Below are 19,292 nucleotides of genomic sequence, written 5' to 3'. Positions count from 1 at the left end.
ACTTGAAATGTTACAATCCGGAACTCCAGTTAATTCCTTAATGCTAAATGGAAATCAGTGACAGAGACAGCTTTTAGTTTGCTGCAGAGTGAACTACAAATGACTGTGCTCAAATGGGAGTGTATTTTCCTATCTGTGCTAAAAGCTATTCATGACTGCAAAAGAAATTAGCCTTGGAAACCAGCTATTCCAATTCTGGAAAAGTCTGGATTAAAATCTTTTCAGCTGAGATAAATACTTAATAGAGATAAGCCTCAAAGTAAGTTTTCTTCTTTTTATTTTAAGTCCCAATTCCTAATATTGGTTCCAACATCACATCACACAGAATGAAGTTTTTATCTGTATGCAGCATTCACCATTGAGATCTATGTTAAGTACAGCCATAAGAAATCCATTATGATTAAAAATCTCCTGGTATTGATTGCATTTTTTCTTGCCATGATTTACAAAGTGATGACTTTATCCTCATCACAAGGAAATAAAAACATCCTTTGATCCATTCTGCTATTCAGAAAAGCCCTGCAGGCAGAGCAGCTGTGGAGTTTTTGTTTTCTCTAGCATATCAATGTATATATGTATTATTTTTTTTTAAGTCTCTTCTAGGTCAATATTTTCACTGTTGATGATAAACACATTGTATGCCCAGGTGGCCAAGAGGGCCAATGGCATCCTAGCCTGCATTAGAAATAGTAGAAATAGTGTGGCCAGCAGGAGCAGGGAGGTGATCATCCGCCTGTACTCAGCACTGGTGAGGTCGTACCTCGAGTATTGTGTTCAGTTTTGGGCCCCTCACTACAGGAAAGACGTTGAAGTCCTGGAGCGTGTCCAGAGAAGGGCAACGAACCTGGTGAGGGGTCTGGAGCACAGATCTTATGAGGAATGGCTGAGGGAGCTGGGATTGTTCAGTCTGGAGAAGAGGAGGCTCAGGGAGACCTCATTGCACTCTACAGCTTTCTGAAAGGAGGTTGTGATGAAGAGGGATTCAGCCTTTTCTCCCAGGCAACGAGCAGGACCTGGGGAAATGGCTGCAAGTTGTATCAGAGGAGGTTTAGGTTAGACATGAGGAAAAACTTTTTCTCTGAGAGAGTGGTCAGGCACTGGAATGGCTGCCCAGGGAGGTGGTGGAGTTGCCGTCCCTGGCTATGCTCAAGAGGCGTCTGGATGAGGAGCTGCAAGATATGGTTTAGTGCTTGTAGTAGCAGTGGTGATGAGAAGATGGTTGGACTGGATGATCTTATAGGTCGTTTCCAACCTTGTGATTCTATGATTCTATGATTCTACATTGCTGCTTTCCGTAGATGATGTATCTAAGACTCAGATTCATCAATTTCATCTGAAAAATAAAGTCAGGAGGAGGTATTTCTAGATTTTTCTACTAAAAATTATCCAGTCTGGTAGGAAAAGCTTCTCAGCCCCTGCTACGCAGAAGTTTAATTCTATGAAATGATAACTTTCATTAAAAACAGATTGAGTTTTAATCTATCAAAAATCTTTGATGATCAAGCTTGTAGATCCTCAAGGGAGATCTTTGGAGAACAACAGCACGCCTGTATGAAAAAGTTCCAACAAATTTCCTCATGCTTGACACCTGCTAACTGTCAGTGTATTCACAAGTGTGGGCAACTTCACTGGGGATCAGGGATGTCAGGTCTTGCTAAAGGATGCATCAGAATCTTTAAGCACAAATGAAAATTTTTGTGGTAATCCTAAGGAGATCAAGCAAAGAGGGTACCACTTGAGCTCCCCTGGAATAAATTCCCATGGAACACAGCTGGCTCTGCTCAAGCAGAAGTTGTAAACTCCTGGATACCATGGAATAATTTGCCTGCAAATTTCCAATGCAACTGAAGCGTGCGCAAACTGTCCTGAGCACACAAGAATGTGACAAATCTTCATTTCAATCTAAAATCTTCTGGCTGCAAGCTCTCCAGAATTCAGTCACTTGCTTGTGGATAAAAGGAATACATTTCTGGAAAATTATCCACTTATGAAATCTTGAAATTTAAATTTTTCAGAGACAACCACATACTAGATTGATATTTCATGAAAAGCTATTTCACTAGAGCAAATTATGCAGATATTTCTGTGATTTTCCATAGAGTCCTGAGATAAACAGAGTTGTGACACAGAATCAAATACATTTCAATCTATCTGAGGCCTTCTATGCAAAGAGGTGCGTAGAGTTTTTTCACCCGTGCAATATGCCATAAAATATCCTTTTCTTCTAATCAAGATCTAGAAGCTGCTTTCCATCACAGCACAGAGAAATACTGCTAAGTCTTCAAATCTTTCTAGAAAAAGAACCAACAGAACAATGATACTAGTACTTACCAGCCTGGTGACAAAATTTAGATGGTCAGACTGGATTGTGTATCAAAACATTTCATAGTTTGCAGCTTTAGACTACTACCTCCATGACATTTCAAATGCCAGCTTTCTCACTGCTGTAAAGCCAAATGCATCTCAGACAGTAAAGAAGTTTTTATTGTCTTCAGAGCAGCATCAATTCAATGACTACGTGACCAATACTCTATGCACATTTGCATCATAAAACAGCAGGTAACTGCATCACTGAAAAATGTATGTAAAATGTGAATACATCTACAAAGCAACAGTTTAGCAACACTCTAAGAGGTAACTGGCTACAAAAGATGAGAGCAGCGGTCCAAACCTAGATCAGTATTTGTACACAACCTTTTAAAAGCAATCACAGTGTTCAGCAAATACCTTTACAATTTGCTTTTGTTGTCATTTTTGCCTCTATTGTTCTGCTAGGGATGTCTTCCAACAACGAAAATGTCTCAAATATCTTGTAAAAGAGACAGTGATAACTAATGATCACAGGGACATGTTTCAGATAAGGAGAAAACAAACGTGTTCTCTGTGCATCAGTCCAACATACACAAAGAAACAGGAATAGACATATTTACTCCCACACTAACTTCCTGGTACCCCACATAGACAGCAAGGATTGCATATTTTGTACGTTTATTTCCGACACTTTACTAAAAAAATTCACACTGCATAATGGTGGAAATATTGATTTGCTAGGATTTTTTTGTTCTTTTTTTTCTTGAAGGGAAAGAATTCTTCCTTGCAGTTGGAAGATCATGCTATGATTAAGAAGGAATTCAGGTGAGTTTTGCATCATGCTGTGAACTTCAGAAGACTTTTAAACAGCAGGTGCTCAGATAACAACTGACAAGGTATCATTTTATAAATACGCTCTGCTAAATAAAAGGAAGCAGTAATCTGCAAAATGGCCATTACGGGTTTCTCTTTGGACAGCAGCATACAGATACTGTGCCCAGCTCTGAGACTTTCAGTAAGGTGGGAACACCTTTTGCTCCTCAACTCAGTACACACATATGCAAAAAGAGATTAAGGTTGCTGCTCTTACTTCCACTTGCTCATTGAGTTCAACCACAACCTAACCATACTACTCTAACAACCCTCTGCTAAATCATGTCCCTGAGCACCACCTCCAAACAGTTTTTAAACACATCCAGGGATGGTGACTCAACCACCTCCCTGGGGAGCCTATTCCAGTGCTTAACAACCCTTTCTGTAAAGAAGTGCTTCCTGAAATCCAACCTAAACTTAGCCTGGCACAACTTGAAGCCATTTCCCCTTGTCCTGTCACCAGTGAGAAGAGACCAACCCCACTCTCACTGCAATCACCATTCAGGTGAAGGTGCAATAATGCCTCTCCCCAGCCTGCTTTCCCCAGACTAAACAGCTCCAATTCCTCATAGGGCATATTCTCCAAGCCCTTCACAAGCCTTGTTGCCCTTCTTTGGACCTGCTCCAGCACCTCAATGTCCTTTCTCTACTAAGGTGCCCAAAACTGAACACAGTACTCGAGGTGAGGCCTCACCAATGCTGAGTATAGAAGCAGGATTACTTCCCTAGTCCTGCTCACCACACCATTCCTGATCCAAGCCAGGATGCCATCTTCTTTTTGCCTCAGGCAAAAATGTAAAAATCACTCTTCTTTCAGACGCTGAATAATGTTTATTTTCACTTATAAAACAATTTTAAAAAAAGGCAACTTTCTAAATTCTTGTGGGATATATTTGATATGTTCCTCCTTCCTGCTGACGGGTTCTTCTCCATTCACAACCACACTAGCTGAAAAATATTCAGAACTAATTGTTATTTATCTGTGAAATCTCTTGCTAAGCCCACTGCTTAGCCTTCTGAGAAGTGCTTTTGTAGACACTTGCATCAGAGCAGAGTAGCCAGAGATGTTCCATCCAAACAGGCTAGTTAATGAGATATAAGCCCTCAAGGGTCAGTCTCATACGAGAAACCACTGCCATAAGTCATTAATGGGCAACTTAAAAAAAAAAAAAAAAAGAAAAAAAGCTATTTTTCAGTTTAAGGCACCACTGTATTTTTTGCACGGTGGACACTCAGATCAAGAATAAAACCTTCCAAACCCATGCCAGCAACTCCAGCACTAATCTTAATTCCTTTCTGTCATTATTTATTGCTTGCTACCATAGTAATGGATGACTTGGAATCAATCATAATAACAAAAAGAAATTCTATCAGGTTTCTCACTTCACTGGGTTGAGACAACAATATCACAATATATACCAACAAACAAAATGACTTCAAGTTCTCCCTCTTTTTACCTCTTTTTTCCTCCAAAAACCACCACCACCAACATCTGGCTCAGCACTTAGCTCCCTGCACATTCAGATGCCGTGAACTTTGATCCTTTAAAAGGCCTGCATTCTGTCCAACAGTATGCAGTAAATCCAACCTCATATGCTGCTTATATAAATTACATGTTTTCTATTTCATGAAATGCTAGACCATGCTGGTCACCCAGGCAGGACATGTTTCAGAGAACCTTCTTGGTCTTCGGGTTGGGATGTTATTTGTCTACACATTTAGCTGTCGGCCACAAATATCTCATGGTAACATAGGAAATGGACTCATAATTTTTTGGGAGAGGAGGGGATGTTTGAGGTGATTTTGGGAATTAAATGGGATGGTTCAAACCCTAAGCAGCTTCCTTTATACTCCTAACGGCAGCATATTCAATTCTAGGTATGCATTCCCATACACAGCCAATTGTAGTTGTTAAGAGATACCAGGTTATTTTCCTTCAGCATTTCCTCATCTGGAATGTGTTCAATGTGTTCTGCACATAAGTTTGTTCTTCTAGCTAGATCTCTTCTATTATCTGGGCTAAAGTTGCTGCTACTGAGAGTACATAACTGTGCTAAAATCAAAGACGCCGCACCTGATTATACTGTTTCCTGCCTCCTTTATTTACGTACTTTCAGCCCTTGAAAAGGGTCAAAAACAATTATTTCACATAACTGGTGAACCTGAGGTTTCTCCTTGAAAAGCAATTTCAAGATCACTCTAAACTATCCTACACTGTATTTTGAATACCAATGCATAACTTGTTATTTAGCCTTGGTAACCTTGTTTAAGTTTTATGTTGTTTGCTAGTACATTTATAGTTTATTGCTACAGCTTGTTTCTCTTAGTGGTAAACAAATCCAGACAGTTTCTAAGCAAAACTAGAATCTCTGCATTTTTGTTATACCCACAAAGTGCATTAAATAGTCTGACACTCTCCCAGTGACAAATATTGTCTCAAATTCACAATGAAATGGCAACTATTTTATCACAGGTATTAGAAAGATGTACAGCATCATAGTTGAAAACATTCTCTCTTCAAAGTTATAGATAGTTTCTACAGTGGAAAACAGATAAATTTGAGGTGTTTATAATTTGGGGTCAGACTGTTCATTCTCACATTATTACAGGGATGAGTTCTGTCAGGGAACGCAAAATCTTTGTCTTCCTGAGATGGTTCAGTGCCAGATGAAACTCTGAGCATTTCTCCTTGCAAATATGTTGTCATTGGAGTGCAGTGACCTTTGGTGGCTTACATTCTAAACTCTGTCTTCTCCACTATTCCCACTATTTGTCTTACTGAACATCACAAGAATTAGCCAAGATCAATATCAGTGCAACTTGCACATTGTTGGTCATGTACTGTAAGTGAAGTAGATGCCAGACCTCAGAGCAAGCAAAGGATAAAGGAGTTTCTGTTCATGCATTTCTGATTCCAGGGTAAGAGACAGCATCTCACTAAAATAATTCTGGACATGCAAACACTGAAATCAACCCACTGATTAACAATTAAAGGAAAGAAGTGCTTACTGACCAGATCAATCTGTACAATACTTGCCTTTGCACTGTGCCTTAGCTCCTCAAACAATCTACAATAAACACAACTAATCTGTGTGAGACTTATTGGCAAACGGTTTATGAAAGTTCACAGTAGGAGGAAGAGGAGCAATAGCAGTAAGTAATGGTGCTGGTCTCTTCTTGGTATCACGGATTTACAATACCAGTTGCTGTCACTTCATGTGAAACACTACTGAAATAGCAGAATGCTGTCAGGTACACGTACAAAACCAAACGTTCTCTTTCAGACCAAATCCTGAAGTCTCATCAGCTACTTCAGCTCCGTCCCCCTTAGTCCGATCTGACTACAAGCAGCTAGCTGTCTCATCCTGCTCTGCTCCCACCTTTGCTTCTGCTAAGCCATGCACAGAGCTGGAGTAGCTGCAGCTGGCACCATAAGGAATGACACAGCCGTAAGAAACCTTGTGCCCCCATTTACAAGCAAGCTTCCTTCCAGAGAAAATAAAAAAAAAATGCCCAAAGTAATATTAAGTAATGCAGGGAAAGCACCCTTGAGTGATAATTGCAGACAAATACTTTCTGTTGAGCAAGGCAAGAGAAGTCGAACAGAAGCAGAGCTGGAAGCAGCATGAGTTTCCTGCTACAGGGGTTAAAAAACAGCCAGAAATTTGTTTTTTCATAAACCTCTAAGGCAATTCGTGATTTACCCTACGGAAGTGGCCAATGGCCAGCTTTTGGATGCACGGGGAAAATTATTCAAAGGGACCAAAGAAAAGATTAACACTAATATCCAAATTGTTCATTTAATTCCCTCCTTGCCATACTGGAAAGAAAACTGATAGAAACAACCCTGAGTTTTACTGCAGAAACCTGGGTGTTCTGCTTCTGTGTTAGGTACAACAAACTTCTGGTACAATGCCATTTAAAAACAGCAATAAAACAAATTAAATTATGTAAAAGAGAACAAATAAGCAAGTGCTCATAATCATGGGATCCTAAGCAAATTGTGGTTCCAAAGGTCCCAAATATCTTACGGATTTTTATACAACTATGAAGACCTAAAGTTACTTTTTTTTTTTTTTGTTCTGTTTTTTTGTTACTTTTTCATGTTTCTTTTTTTTTTTTTTTTTTTTTTTTTTTTATTTTTTGCCATTTTATTACTTCAGTTCTTCATCAAAAGGCAAAGAGTCTTGTAATATCTTACAAGTCTTTTTTTTTTTTTAATAATTAAAAAAAAACTTTCAGGTGAGCCATCAATGGTTTTTTTGTTTGTTTGTTTGTTTTGTCAACTAAGACTCAGGAAATTCTCATGTGATGTGCAACTCAAGGAAAGGGGTATCTCTGTTTATCTACGGCATGGAAATTGTTTAGCTTTTGTGGTTTCTGAAAGATGTTTGTAGACAAAATGGAGCTCAAAATACAGCCTAATCCACAGTGAAATATTAGTTCTCCTTTCCTGTCAGCTTTCCTAAACCAAGACTTCGCCTAGTCTGTGAACATTCTCTTGAAGAGGGCAGCTTGGATGGCTTCCATGTCCTAACTCTTTGATTTGTGGCAGCTAAGATCAAGTGGGAATAGAGCTTGTTAGAGTAATCCATCAGTGGTATAACACATGTAGGAACATCCCAAGGAGGAAGACCTTGGGCGTCACGCAGAAGGTTAAGGCTATAATTTCTCTTAATGTGATTTTGTCTGGCCTTTTCAGAATTTCATCCTCTTTGGGCAGGGCCACTAGATCAGCAAACCACAGACTGAAAGACTTTGCTCAATTTTGCATGCTCTTAGACCTAAAAATTTTTTACAAGTGACTGCATCAAGTTAAGCTTTCTTCCACTTTCTAAGGCTGAAAAACAGAAATAGAAGATCCACGTGAGAGTACCCAGTATGCGGTGGTGTGGATTTTAGAAAATGTGGTGGCAGCTATTCTCTCTTGTGGTGATTTTCATTTTAGCGATTAACTTATGTAAAAAAGTGAAATAATTTCTTAACAATGAGAAAGGACAAACAAATACACCTAAGTTTTAATATATGAAGAATCACTCAACAAAATCAACAAAAATAAAAAAAATCCTCAGCATGAGAAACCAGACCTAGTGAAGGCAATAAAACACAGCCTAAACATAGGCTGTACAAGAGGAAAACCAGTAGAGGAGAGATGGAGTCCAAAGAACAAATATCTAAAGATATAAAACAAAAACCACAAATTCCCTTATGGTATCTAAAGAAAGAAAAACATGTAGGAGGTCGTGGATGACTGAGGAGGAGAGAAACTGAGGAAGACAAAAGTTAGGGGAGGGAAGGAAGATGAACTCTTTTTATTCAACTTCATTATGTAAGGAGCATGTAGGGGGAGAACCAATTCTGGTACTTGCTTTTATTTTCTGCATTTTATTTGTTAGCAGACACAAACAAACAGCAAGTATTCAATTACAGAAACAAATGTGCTGGAGGAAGATAGCTTAGCAGCAAACAACCAGAAGAGAAGAATTTCTAAAGGCAATTAGAATAAAGTAATTCAGTAACTGACTAAAATGGGTATGCTTTCACTACACTTAACAACTTGGAGAATGAGCGGACAGCAGAAGTTTCACCTATCTTTTTCAAAAACAGTAAGGGAGATTCAGAAGACTGCACAGCTTCTAGCTTTATTACTGTATCAGGTAATCTGTCTGAAAGAATAAATAAAAACAGGAGAACAAAACAACATAAAAAAATCACTGTCACTAGGTATCTAATATGTTTATATAACAATAAGCAGATAAGAGCACATAAAGAAAACTGGACTTTCAAAATCTTTACAAGAAGCCTCAGGGGAGATAATTTATGGAGCACAAGGCAAGAAAACAAAAGTAAAGAACTAATTCATACATATTAATTGTCAACTGATGACAAAGATAACAGTAGGTGTCTTGTGGTTTGTGCTACAAATTTAAAAATTGTCTGGAAACAAGGAAGCATGCTGAGAGGGTAAAATCTACAGATGGCAAGAAATTACTCAGATTAGCCCTGAGTTCAAAGGGTTACAAGGGATTTAAAAGATGAGCAATCAGACTGCCTCAGCTGACCATGGTAATTACTTTGAATCGCAATGAAGTATACTTAGAAGGCACTAACTTGGAATAACTCAGTATCTGGTTGAGTTCTGCCTGATGAGCTGTCTGGATGCCCCTGAGAGCAGTGCAAAGATGACTTGTATCAGAAGGACAGCAACAGTCAAAAAACACAAATAAAACCTCAGGTAACCCACAAAAGACAGCACAGGCAGGATGGGCAAATGTAGTAAGCATGTAACATCACTAAGTACAGGCTGGAATACTGTGTTTTAACCCATCCCAAAAGGGAAGATAAAGAAAAAATGTGAAAACTGTCTCTAAAAAAAACTGTAGAAGGATTATTTGAAATGCAGGCAAGGCAGCAGACTGCTTTTATTTGGCATCGCAATGAGTAGAGTGATGACCAACCTGAGTAACTCAATGATTCCATGAAATATAGAGATAAAAGAAGTTTATACTGTTCAATATATTAAAGAAAGTAAAACCTTAAGTTGGCAAATACAACAGGCAAAATTAGATTGTGGAATTCAATGCCACAAGTACTTTTCTAGGAGCCAAAATATGACTTGATTTTTGATGTTTAAAAAACAATTGGATAACAGATATTTTTTCCTCTCAAAATATTGAAACAATATGGTTTTTGAAAAATAAGTAATTCCCCCATCTTATGCATATAATGAGTATTATGATTCATGAAATAAAGATTCTCTAGGAGAGATCTACTCAAAGCTGCATGTGCTCTCCTCCCAAGTAGCTAGTATTGGCAACTGTCAGAATCAAAACACTGGACTAGATAGGAATTATTAACCAGCATTTTTATGTTGGTTATCTCAAGTTTAATCCATTAATGGGTTACATATATACACCCACCAGACATACCTTGGCTGACCTAGTGATGGCTCCAATCTCTGAATAAAGATCAGTGCTGTCTGGGAACTTTTCCACCACCATAGTGCAGACGTGGTGCAAAAGGGACTGTTTATGCACCGTGTCCTTCACTTCTGGAACCTTCTCGAGGTAGCTCAACTCAAAAGCTTTGGCCTGTATGAGGGAAAACAAGAAGAAAATAAAAATAAAAATGTTACTCTTTGCCATGCAGGTTAGTACATGAAAATGCCCAAGTAGAAGCATAGGGGAAAGAAGAAGAATTCTACATCAGATGAAACTTACTGCTTTTTTTTTTTTGCTTTTTTTTTTAAACTGCTTAAGAATAGGCCTAAAATCACTCCATCTGCAGGGAAATGACTCACAACACAGTTATCACTGTTTGAATGGTGAGCATCAACACTGAACTCAAAGAACTTACATGAGAGAGTGCCTAGCTTTAAATTTCTTTCAGGTTATGCAGAAAGAGACAGAGAACACTCATGGAACACTAGTTCCATGAACTAGAACTAGTAAATTAGTTTTCTAATTGACATTCCTTGTAAGAAATAAATACTGACTTGTAGCTGTCACTATGGCTTTGACTTCTGTTTTTTGAAGGAAAAGCTCCACGGGAAATGTTGGACTTACATTGGTTCCATTCAGAAAGTTCCCAATGGCTAGTAGAGTAGAAAGGATAAATCCCAAAGTTTTATTGTGCTCCAGTTGGTCCATTCCTTCCTTCAGGTCTAGAAGTGGTTCTGCAACTTCCTGCCATGAGAAAAGAAACAAGAAAATAAAGGCTGCAGTTGTCTATAGTTTCTTCTATTCTTCTTAATACTATTACTTTTTAATAGTTTAGATTAATAACTGCAACAAGTTCCTGAACTGCAATCTTGCACAGCGTAAACTGGCCATTTTTGATGGCTTTCTTTCATGTTCCAGTTAATCAATCACAGCAAAGAAATACATAAAATACTTCCCCCAGTGTTGTTTACTTATGTATGCAATTAACTTATTTGTACTCAGGATTGCTCTATGACTGTTTTCCAAATAGGAGAGGCAATATTAGTAAAGGGGCTGCTGCACTTGAATTAGAGGCATGAATACTGTCCTATCCCAAATGATAAAAGAGCTTTTTATAACTGTTCTCTCTAATCTTCAACAATCTCTAATCTTCAGACAAATGAACAACAGCAACAAAAAAAAGAGTTAAAACCCTGGCTGAATTGATGTTCATAGCCTGATCCTAAAGCTTTCTTCAAACAGTAGCCACCTCTGAGTTTTAGACAGCACTTTATGCTCATGCAACTTTAAATCTGGTTTAAAAAAACAAACAAACAAACAAAAAAAAACACAACAAAAAGCCCACACCAAAGTAACTAAAAAAAACTATTGCAAATATGAAGCTTTAAATGTGGGTCTCATTTTCATCTTTTAACTTAATGCAGGTTCTATTCACACATGTTATCTGAGAATAGGTATGTAAACTGATAAGACTTGAAAACATAAATTCTGTTCCATTACCTCAGGAAGTGCACTACACCAGAGAGTTCAAAGGAAGACAGTGAAGGCAATTCAGATGAGTGAGTTTATGTCTGCCTTTGTGTGAGGGCCAGGGCTATTTATTTTATGTGCACAGTAACAGTTCACGTTGCTCCGATCACCAAATGCAATTCTAAGCATCTCTGGGAAGCATTCTTTTCCCAAATTACTACACTTTTTATGAGCTAAGAAGCCAAAAATCAAGCTGTTATTTTAGACCAAGAGGGGAAAATAACAGCACAATTTACTGTGTCAGGGAAACGCAATGGGTCGTTCAAAATCTGTAGTGATATTTTACCATAAAAAAAAGCAGAGAGATTAAAAAAAAAACCCATGCATTTCTTCTCACTACTGTGACTAGAGAGTATGTCAAATTCTACATAATTTAAGAGATGGCACAGTAACCAAAGTTATGCATACTTAATAGGGGAATTGCTAAATAATCCAAGACATTATCAAATGAAATTAAAAGCAATAAACTAATGCACAGAATTCCTTGAATTGATTTACTACTCAGAATTTTTTTGTTTTGTTGAATTATAGAGATGAAATCGCATTGCTATAAAACTGCTGTAAACACAGACTTCTATGTGCATTTTGCCTGCATCAACTTGCAAACTGTTTAAAAATAATTCCTAAAAGGTTCATTTAAAATAGTCTGAGGATGCATAAAAAGGATGCATAAAAAGCTTCCAAGCAGGCGATTTTATATGCTTTCATGTGTACAAAAGTGTACAAGTGCTCAGTGCTCTTCTACACAGTTTGTATTTATAATTACTCCAAATTTCTCAGTTTATTGTAGTAAAAAAACACAAAGCAAACCAACAAAAAAAAATCAACACCAAACCAAACAGTGTGTTAGACATCGTATAAATAAAAGAAATGGTAATTCTTGTCCTCTTTTAAAATTCACCCCTTGTCTAGAGAAGACAAATAGATAATGCAGAAAAATCTTGTATCCTTTGCTATCACATAACATCCTCACTGCCTTTTTTTTTTTTAAACCATAAGTTATACTTGAAATCAAATTTAAGAACTGGCCCTGAATTTCTGGCAGAGAGACATAATGTAAAGTATAAATGTAATGTCAATATAAAAAACAATGTAAGGTAAATGTTCAATGTGCATGCATAAGTGAACTCAACTCCATGTGTGTAATGAATTCAGTAGTCCTGGTACAGGACCTGATAGAATTGAAAAGAATATTCTTGAAGGATGCTCTTATCTTCTGTTTATAATTTTGAGAGTTACATACAGAAATAACTTTAATTAACAGTGTTCTCCTTAGTTTAAATGGATGTAAGATCAGTACTCTCATGATACATTAGTGAATTCTGTCGTCCATTCAATCTTCACCTAAGGAAAAATTCTTACTGCCTGAAACTATACATTTGCTGAATAGCAACATCTGGAAAAAATGTGGTCAGGATTTAGCCCTCTTCTTTGTTACAATGTCATTACTGTCTAATTAAAGGAAGGAAGACATAATCCCTAATTTTCTTTCATGGGAGGAACAGTCTATGAAGGATCACTTCAGCTGTTTCCTGGTCAGCCACTGAAACAAAAGTGACTCATTAACTATTTCCACAAAATACACAGTCAAAATATACAGTAAGGACAGAGAAGGATTAAGCAAAGACTTGGAACAATGTCTCCCTCAGCCTCTGCATGCTCGTCTCACCTTTTCCACTATCTCATAGTCCAACTTGAAAGCCCAGAGCTGGAGTCTGGCAGAGAGTTCACTGATGGAGGAGAGGGTGAGAAGGAACTGTTCAGCACTGCCCAGGGGGACATCAGGATTTGCCAGCTGTGCCTCCTGGATCTTCTGCTTCTCCTCCTCCGATGGGATCATGGTCAAAATTTTCTGCAAAGGGAGATAAAAGGCAATCATCAGTGGAGGGCTGAGATGTGCACAAGGGGTGGGCATAGTGGTACGGACACACATCCACAGCAAACACTGATAAGCTTCATTTTGACGTCATTCAAGCTTGTTTGACACTCGATTGTTTTGGTTTTACACAAGCTTCTTTCTGTGTCAGTGGCAGAAGTCCTTGATCAGCAAGCACTGAACCACTGCAGAAGAAATAAAAATGAGGCCTACTATCTTTTCGAAAAATACATCTGCATTCAGCATATATGATTCATAATGGAAGGAAGGAAGACAGGGAGACTACACAGGACATATATTCTCAGTTTTCCATATTCAGAGCAAAAGCTTCAAGCCCAGGCTGGATGGAGCCCTGGGCAGCCTGACTTAGTAGGTAGTAGCCCTGCCTATGGCAGAAGATTGAAAATGGATGGACTTTAAGTTCCCTTCCAATCTAAGCCATTTCATGGTTCTATGAAAGCCAATTTATTAAATTACCACAACAGTCCCTTATTAGTACCATTAATTTGTCTAGCTCCTTGTACAGGGCTACACCTAAGTGTGGATAACAAGGGATTTTCTTGCTCAGTCAGGCAGGGTACAAAGGTTAAGCAAGCAAATAATGTTAATAAGGGGAAGCAAGCAAACAATCTTCAATCTGTTGAACTGGAACTTATTGATGATCAACTTCATATGCAGGCTTCCATAAATATAAATAGAGAAGCAGTTCTTCCTACTGACACTGCCATTCACTTTAAGAGAGAAATAAATCCTCCTTGCTTGAATGCTGCAATAAGATGCCCCGTTTTTCACCCATGACTAGAGGAATCATACATGTTAAAAAGCTATGAGCTTCTACTTAATGACAAACAAGAACTTTCAATCCATTCCTATCCCAGTGAAAAAAAGAAGAGGAGGAATACCCCTCAGTACTTTACCTTCCCTTGTCAATATTATTTGGAAAATGTTCTGCTCAGAATTGATTGTATTTGTTGATATTGTATCCATCCACCCACAGATGCTGAACTCTGTAACTAAGGTGACAACATCAAACTAGAGATTTCAACTAGCTGTTTTTACAGTGCTTCTCAGCACTCTGCCAATATCATTTTAAAAAGTTCACAGAAGAAAGACTGAGCCTTAAGCTCACAGAAAGAGGGTTTTTTTCAAAGAGAACCTTTGAAAAAAATATATCTTAAACAATAACAAAAAGCTAATGCTTCTCCGAGTGAACCAGGGAAAATTGCAAATAAGATCACAGGAACATCCCTACATGGTGAGTTTAGCAGTAGCTATGTGATGGATGTAAAAATGCTTCTCATGCATTTTTGAAGGCTAACACTTCAGCAGTGTTCTCAATTGCCTCCTACAAATAACTAGGGCTTTTGGCAGCTACCCAGGGATCCCACAAGTATTTTGTGGTGGTGCAGGGCCCATATTCCAGAGATTTTGCATTGCTTTCGGGCATTTCTAAATGAAACAGTAAGCTTTACTTCCAAAGGGACTCTCCTCCTCCTCATGCTTCATGTAAGCACAATGAGCCAAATGGAGCTGATAAAAATCCAAGTCCATGTACTGGAGAGCTGTGAGACCAAGTACTGCATGTCTGCCGTGCTGTACACTGCACTATGTGAAAAAAGGAACACCAAGCAAAAGAGCCTGTAGATGTAGTTCCAGATGACAAGAATCACTCCTGCTGCTGCAAGCATTGCTTTGATAGGATCAGAGCTGTATCCATGTGCTGGCAGGATTCATACCATCTGCAGTGCAACCACCCCCATAGCAGCTATTTACTCCCCAGAGCTTTCAGTCTGCTCAGACAAACAATTCTTACCCTGCTGGTTGGCATCCTTGGTGTGATCCTGAGCAAGTAGGAACACAGTCTTATTTTTGATTTTCACTCTATGACTAACTTGAACCATTTGTTCAGATCCAAAAACACCTGCCAGTTTTTTTCTTACTATTTTTTAAAACATCACTGACAATAAAAAGAGAATAAAAACTCAATAGGGAAGAAGGTTACTGGCACCTAATATGACCATTAAATCATAAATAGATTTGAATCCAATGATCAGTTCATAATGTTCTCCCCAGCATGATAGTCTCCTGGCAGGTTAAAAGAAGACTGGTTATCGGCAAGCCCTACACTCATATCCTCCTATAACATGACACAACGCTGTATCACACACATATTTCATCTGCAGGCATTCTCATAAAAATTGCTTGGGCCAAAGATTAAAATTCTGAGGAAAAACAGTACACAAATCTTTACACGAAGAAAAAAAAGGGGGATGGGGGGATCTCATTCACATTAGATCATCAATCCTAATTATTTTACTCCTTGAACTTTTAGTGAAAGGATCAAACTAGTTATTTCCTGGACTCTGCTCTCCTATGGTACAATTTCCAAAAACTTCTCAGAGGAAGGCCTTACAAGGCTCTGAGGGTGAAGGTCATGGAAGACTCAGGCCATCCCTCAGACATTCAGGATGAAGTGGGTACCTCAGAGGGGGTTCACAGCACAAGCTGCCTCCAATCTTTAGGAAGACAGACTCACAGTTGCAGAAGGGCAAAAAAAAAAGGGCTGTGAGGAAGGACTGAATCAGAAACTGTTAACGGCCTCTCCAGAAATGAGGCGCTTAAGTTATCTTTTCCAAGAGATAATAGGGCTTCTCATTGCTGATGAGGTTGCAAGAGTAGCTCAATGTTCATGTATGATTTTAGTCAAATAGTAACCTAAAAAAATTAGGAAATGAAATATCTGGATGTTATTGTGCCCTAAGCTTTTTGTGGCTAAAGGCCCATCTGTTCATAAGCTACATAACCAAATACACGTTATCTGATATTTGACAAGTCTCGACAGAAGATTCAGATCCAAAAAAGCTCTCACACTTCATTTTTTCAGGCAACTACTAATGAGACACATCAGTGGTTTATATTCAACATTCATTATATTCGATACTCATTACTTGGAGAAAACAAATATATATACATACAAAGGAATAGAATAGAAAATCTAAAAGAATGTGGAGCTCATGACACCATAGTATACGAGGCTTCCCACACTAATTTTTATATGAACTTTTTTTAAAAAAAGATCCAATTCAGAAAAGGGACTACATCTAAAATGCTTTACAATGATCTCTATAAATCAGAAACTGACAGCCATGGTTTCAGTCAGATTGCTCCACTTCTTCAGCTCTCTTCTGAAATACATCAACATGCAATTGCTGTTCACAGAAGCCATAGAAAGTATTTTTGTTTTCTCCAAGGAGTGAAAGGGTAGCTTTTTTCCCATTAAATAAAGCCTGAAACTTGTTAGGGCAGTGATATGCTGACTGTTAAGAGTACAGCCAACAAAGTATTATTCATTCAATTCTGTGTTCTGTCCAGACTTGTGAAAAAAGGCATTTTTCCAGGTCAAGCAAGATAGCATAGTTTGAAATACCCCACCAGTCTTTCACAAAGCATTAGCTAACCCAATTGGAAACTGCAAAAGCCAACATACTGAGGTGGCAACTATCAGAACAAATTTAAATACTTTGATCATTTCTGAAAACCAACTTTTGTGGATTCTGTTTGTTTATAAATGTCTCCATCTGCCTTTGTAACACTAAGCTTTCATTTCTTATCCATTTTTACATCTCAGGGCTATGTAATCACTCCAAACACATGGCCTTTAAAATACTTAACTGCTTGGTTATGGAGGACCTAGCGCCCATGGACAGCTTTTTCATTTCAAGTAGTTTTACTAAAAGCAATGCTCATCCATGTAATACACAGCATCACAAAGCTACACTGTAAAAAACAAGGCATACAATCTTAATTTCCTCACAGCATTACCCCCATTTTACTTGGCTAAATTAATTATATTCTTTGGTATAATTTGATTTTTATTCTTGTTCCCTAAGTAGCAGATAGACCTACTTGTGTCCTTTACTGAAGACAACAGCAAGGACTGATCTGGTGGACTCTTCTTGAAGTGAAATTACATGCCAGGATTTTAAACTTGCCTTTTTGCTTAACTCTGAGGGAGCCTTCATCCATGCTAAGCAGCCAGTTCTTTGTTTGCAGCTGAGTTCCAAGTTGTTTGAACACAATGGATGCCAAGTTTTCAAAGAAAGGAAAGCACAACCACTTTGGCAAATGTAAGATGGCAAAAAAAACTGTTTAGCTGGATTGACGCATGCTCACAGACACACATTGTGACTTCCTTTGAAAGCATGTTTCCCTACAGTGCCTCCTGCTCTGCATACTAAACTGACTACATCTGTCTTTCTAAGACCACATTTCAGTTCTCAGGGATACCTAAGCACTTCAAGCACATGGTCTAAAATATGAAACATCTAAAATATACATCCTCTCTTCCTTTCAATCTAACTCTAATACTAAAGCCAATGAACAGATGAAAACGGGAAAAGAGGTTAACAAAGTTAATCCACACTGTTGGTCAAAGGAGCAGTACAGGAAACTGCAGAAGGGCTCTACTGAGAACAGCAGGATGCAAGACGATGTAATTCTGTGCTTTTTCTTGTACCTCTTGTCTAAATCTACGTAGCTCAATCCAGATCTCTGTTTTGCTACATGTCTCTCTGACTCTGCAACGCTGTGCTATAAGAAAAATCTGTAAATTGAGAATTGCGGAATGGAATCTGAATTCATTGTGCCATTTAACTTGACAAACCATAAATCCAAATGGAACTACGCATTTAGAAGAAAATATTTTTTTTCCTCCATGAACACCAATCTTCCCCACTAATGAAGGCCTCATCCCTCAACACGGAAAGTATCCGGACTCAGGTCTATTTATCCTCTCTCTCAGTTTTAAATACCTGAATGATCACATCAGGATTACTCACATCCTTTAGCTTCAAGCTGTGGACACTCAGAACACTCAGAAATTATGTTTTCTTTAGCACTGGGCAGGTATATCAACAATGCAGCATTTTCTGCTTTCTGAAATCTTAAATTTAAAGCTGCATGCATTTATTATATATATTTTAAATTAAATTACGGGTGTCTGGCAGCTAATGGAAAGGCTACCCAAATAAGGGTGTGGTGGAACAAGGCACTCCCAATTGTGGACACTACAGCTGGTTGGCAGATGGGCACACTGGAAGGGTAAGCAGAGCAGTTGAGCTTCTGTTGAGCAAACCAAGTAAGGTAACAATTCAAAGGATGATGCTTTATCAGCCATTTTATGCAGGACTTTCTTGGTAAACACTTTTTGCAAATTGAGGTCTAACTAGTTGTATGAGAGTTGGATTTGGCTGGAGGGGTGCTTCTCTCCAATCTAAAACACTCAGTACTGCAAAATATAGTGGTAGATACATGGAGCTGGGTCATGTAACTGGCCACTGTAAGACTCGTGGTCACCATAATTGCCCCAAAGATCAAAATCTAACCAACTGGGATGAAAAACAACTTTTGTTGATCACTAAAATTAATTTTTAAGTCTGGTTTATCACCTACAAAATATCAGTAAGGTAGACATACAGCAAATAATGTAGCTTTGGGAAGAAGTTATATTCTAGTAGGCACGTAACAGGCCATGCCTTCTAGTTAGGATAATATTTGGTCTTTAGTATTTCTTTTGTATGAAACTGTTGGCAGCTCCACTTCCATTCTATCAGCTTTTGTCATTTTCTTCTGTAGTCAGCACAGAGAAGGTGGAAAGGGGGCCAAACCACTAAAAGGTAACTATGAATCAATACAAGACCTATGCAGTTCAACCACTGGTTGAAATTTGCAGTTGTGCAGATTACTCATATTAGGTGATAAGG

At 38.2% G+C, this 19,292-nt stretch overlaps 1 protein-coding gene across 5 annotated transcripts in view; it reads right to left on the bottom strand.

Annotated features, from left to right (window-relative positions):
• The window catches only part of FHOD3 (formin homology 2 domain containing 3), a 359,344-nt gene that overhangs the window by 31,555 nt on the left and 308,497 nt on the right, over positions 1-19,292 (bottom strand). For all 5 annotated transcript variants that reach the window (XM_042868621.1, XM_042868620.1, XM_042868617.1 and 2 more), the window contains 3 exons: positions 13,324-13,506; positions 10,749-10,868; positions 10,113-10,274 (listed from right to left, as the gene is read on the bottom strand). In XM_042868621.1, coding sequence (XP_042724555.1) covers positions 10,113-10,274; positions 10,749-10,868; positions 13,324-13,506 — 465 coding nt within the window. The remainder of the gene's footprint in view (positions 1-10,112; positions 10,275-10,748; positions 10,869-13,323; positions 13,507-19,292) is intronic.

This window comes from Lagopus leucura, unplaced genomic scaffold (assembly GCF_019238085.1).
Source record: "Lagopus leucura isolate 7727_CA_CO unplaced genomic scaffold, USGS_WTPT01 Super-Scaffold_100002, whole genome shotgun sequence".
NCBI lineage: Eukaryota > Metazoa > Chordata > Aves > Galliformes > Phasianidae > Lagopus > Lagopus leucura.
This window is presented reverse-complemented; position numbering and strand designations above follow the sequence as displayed.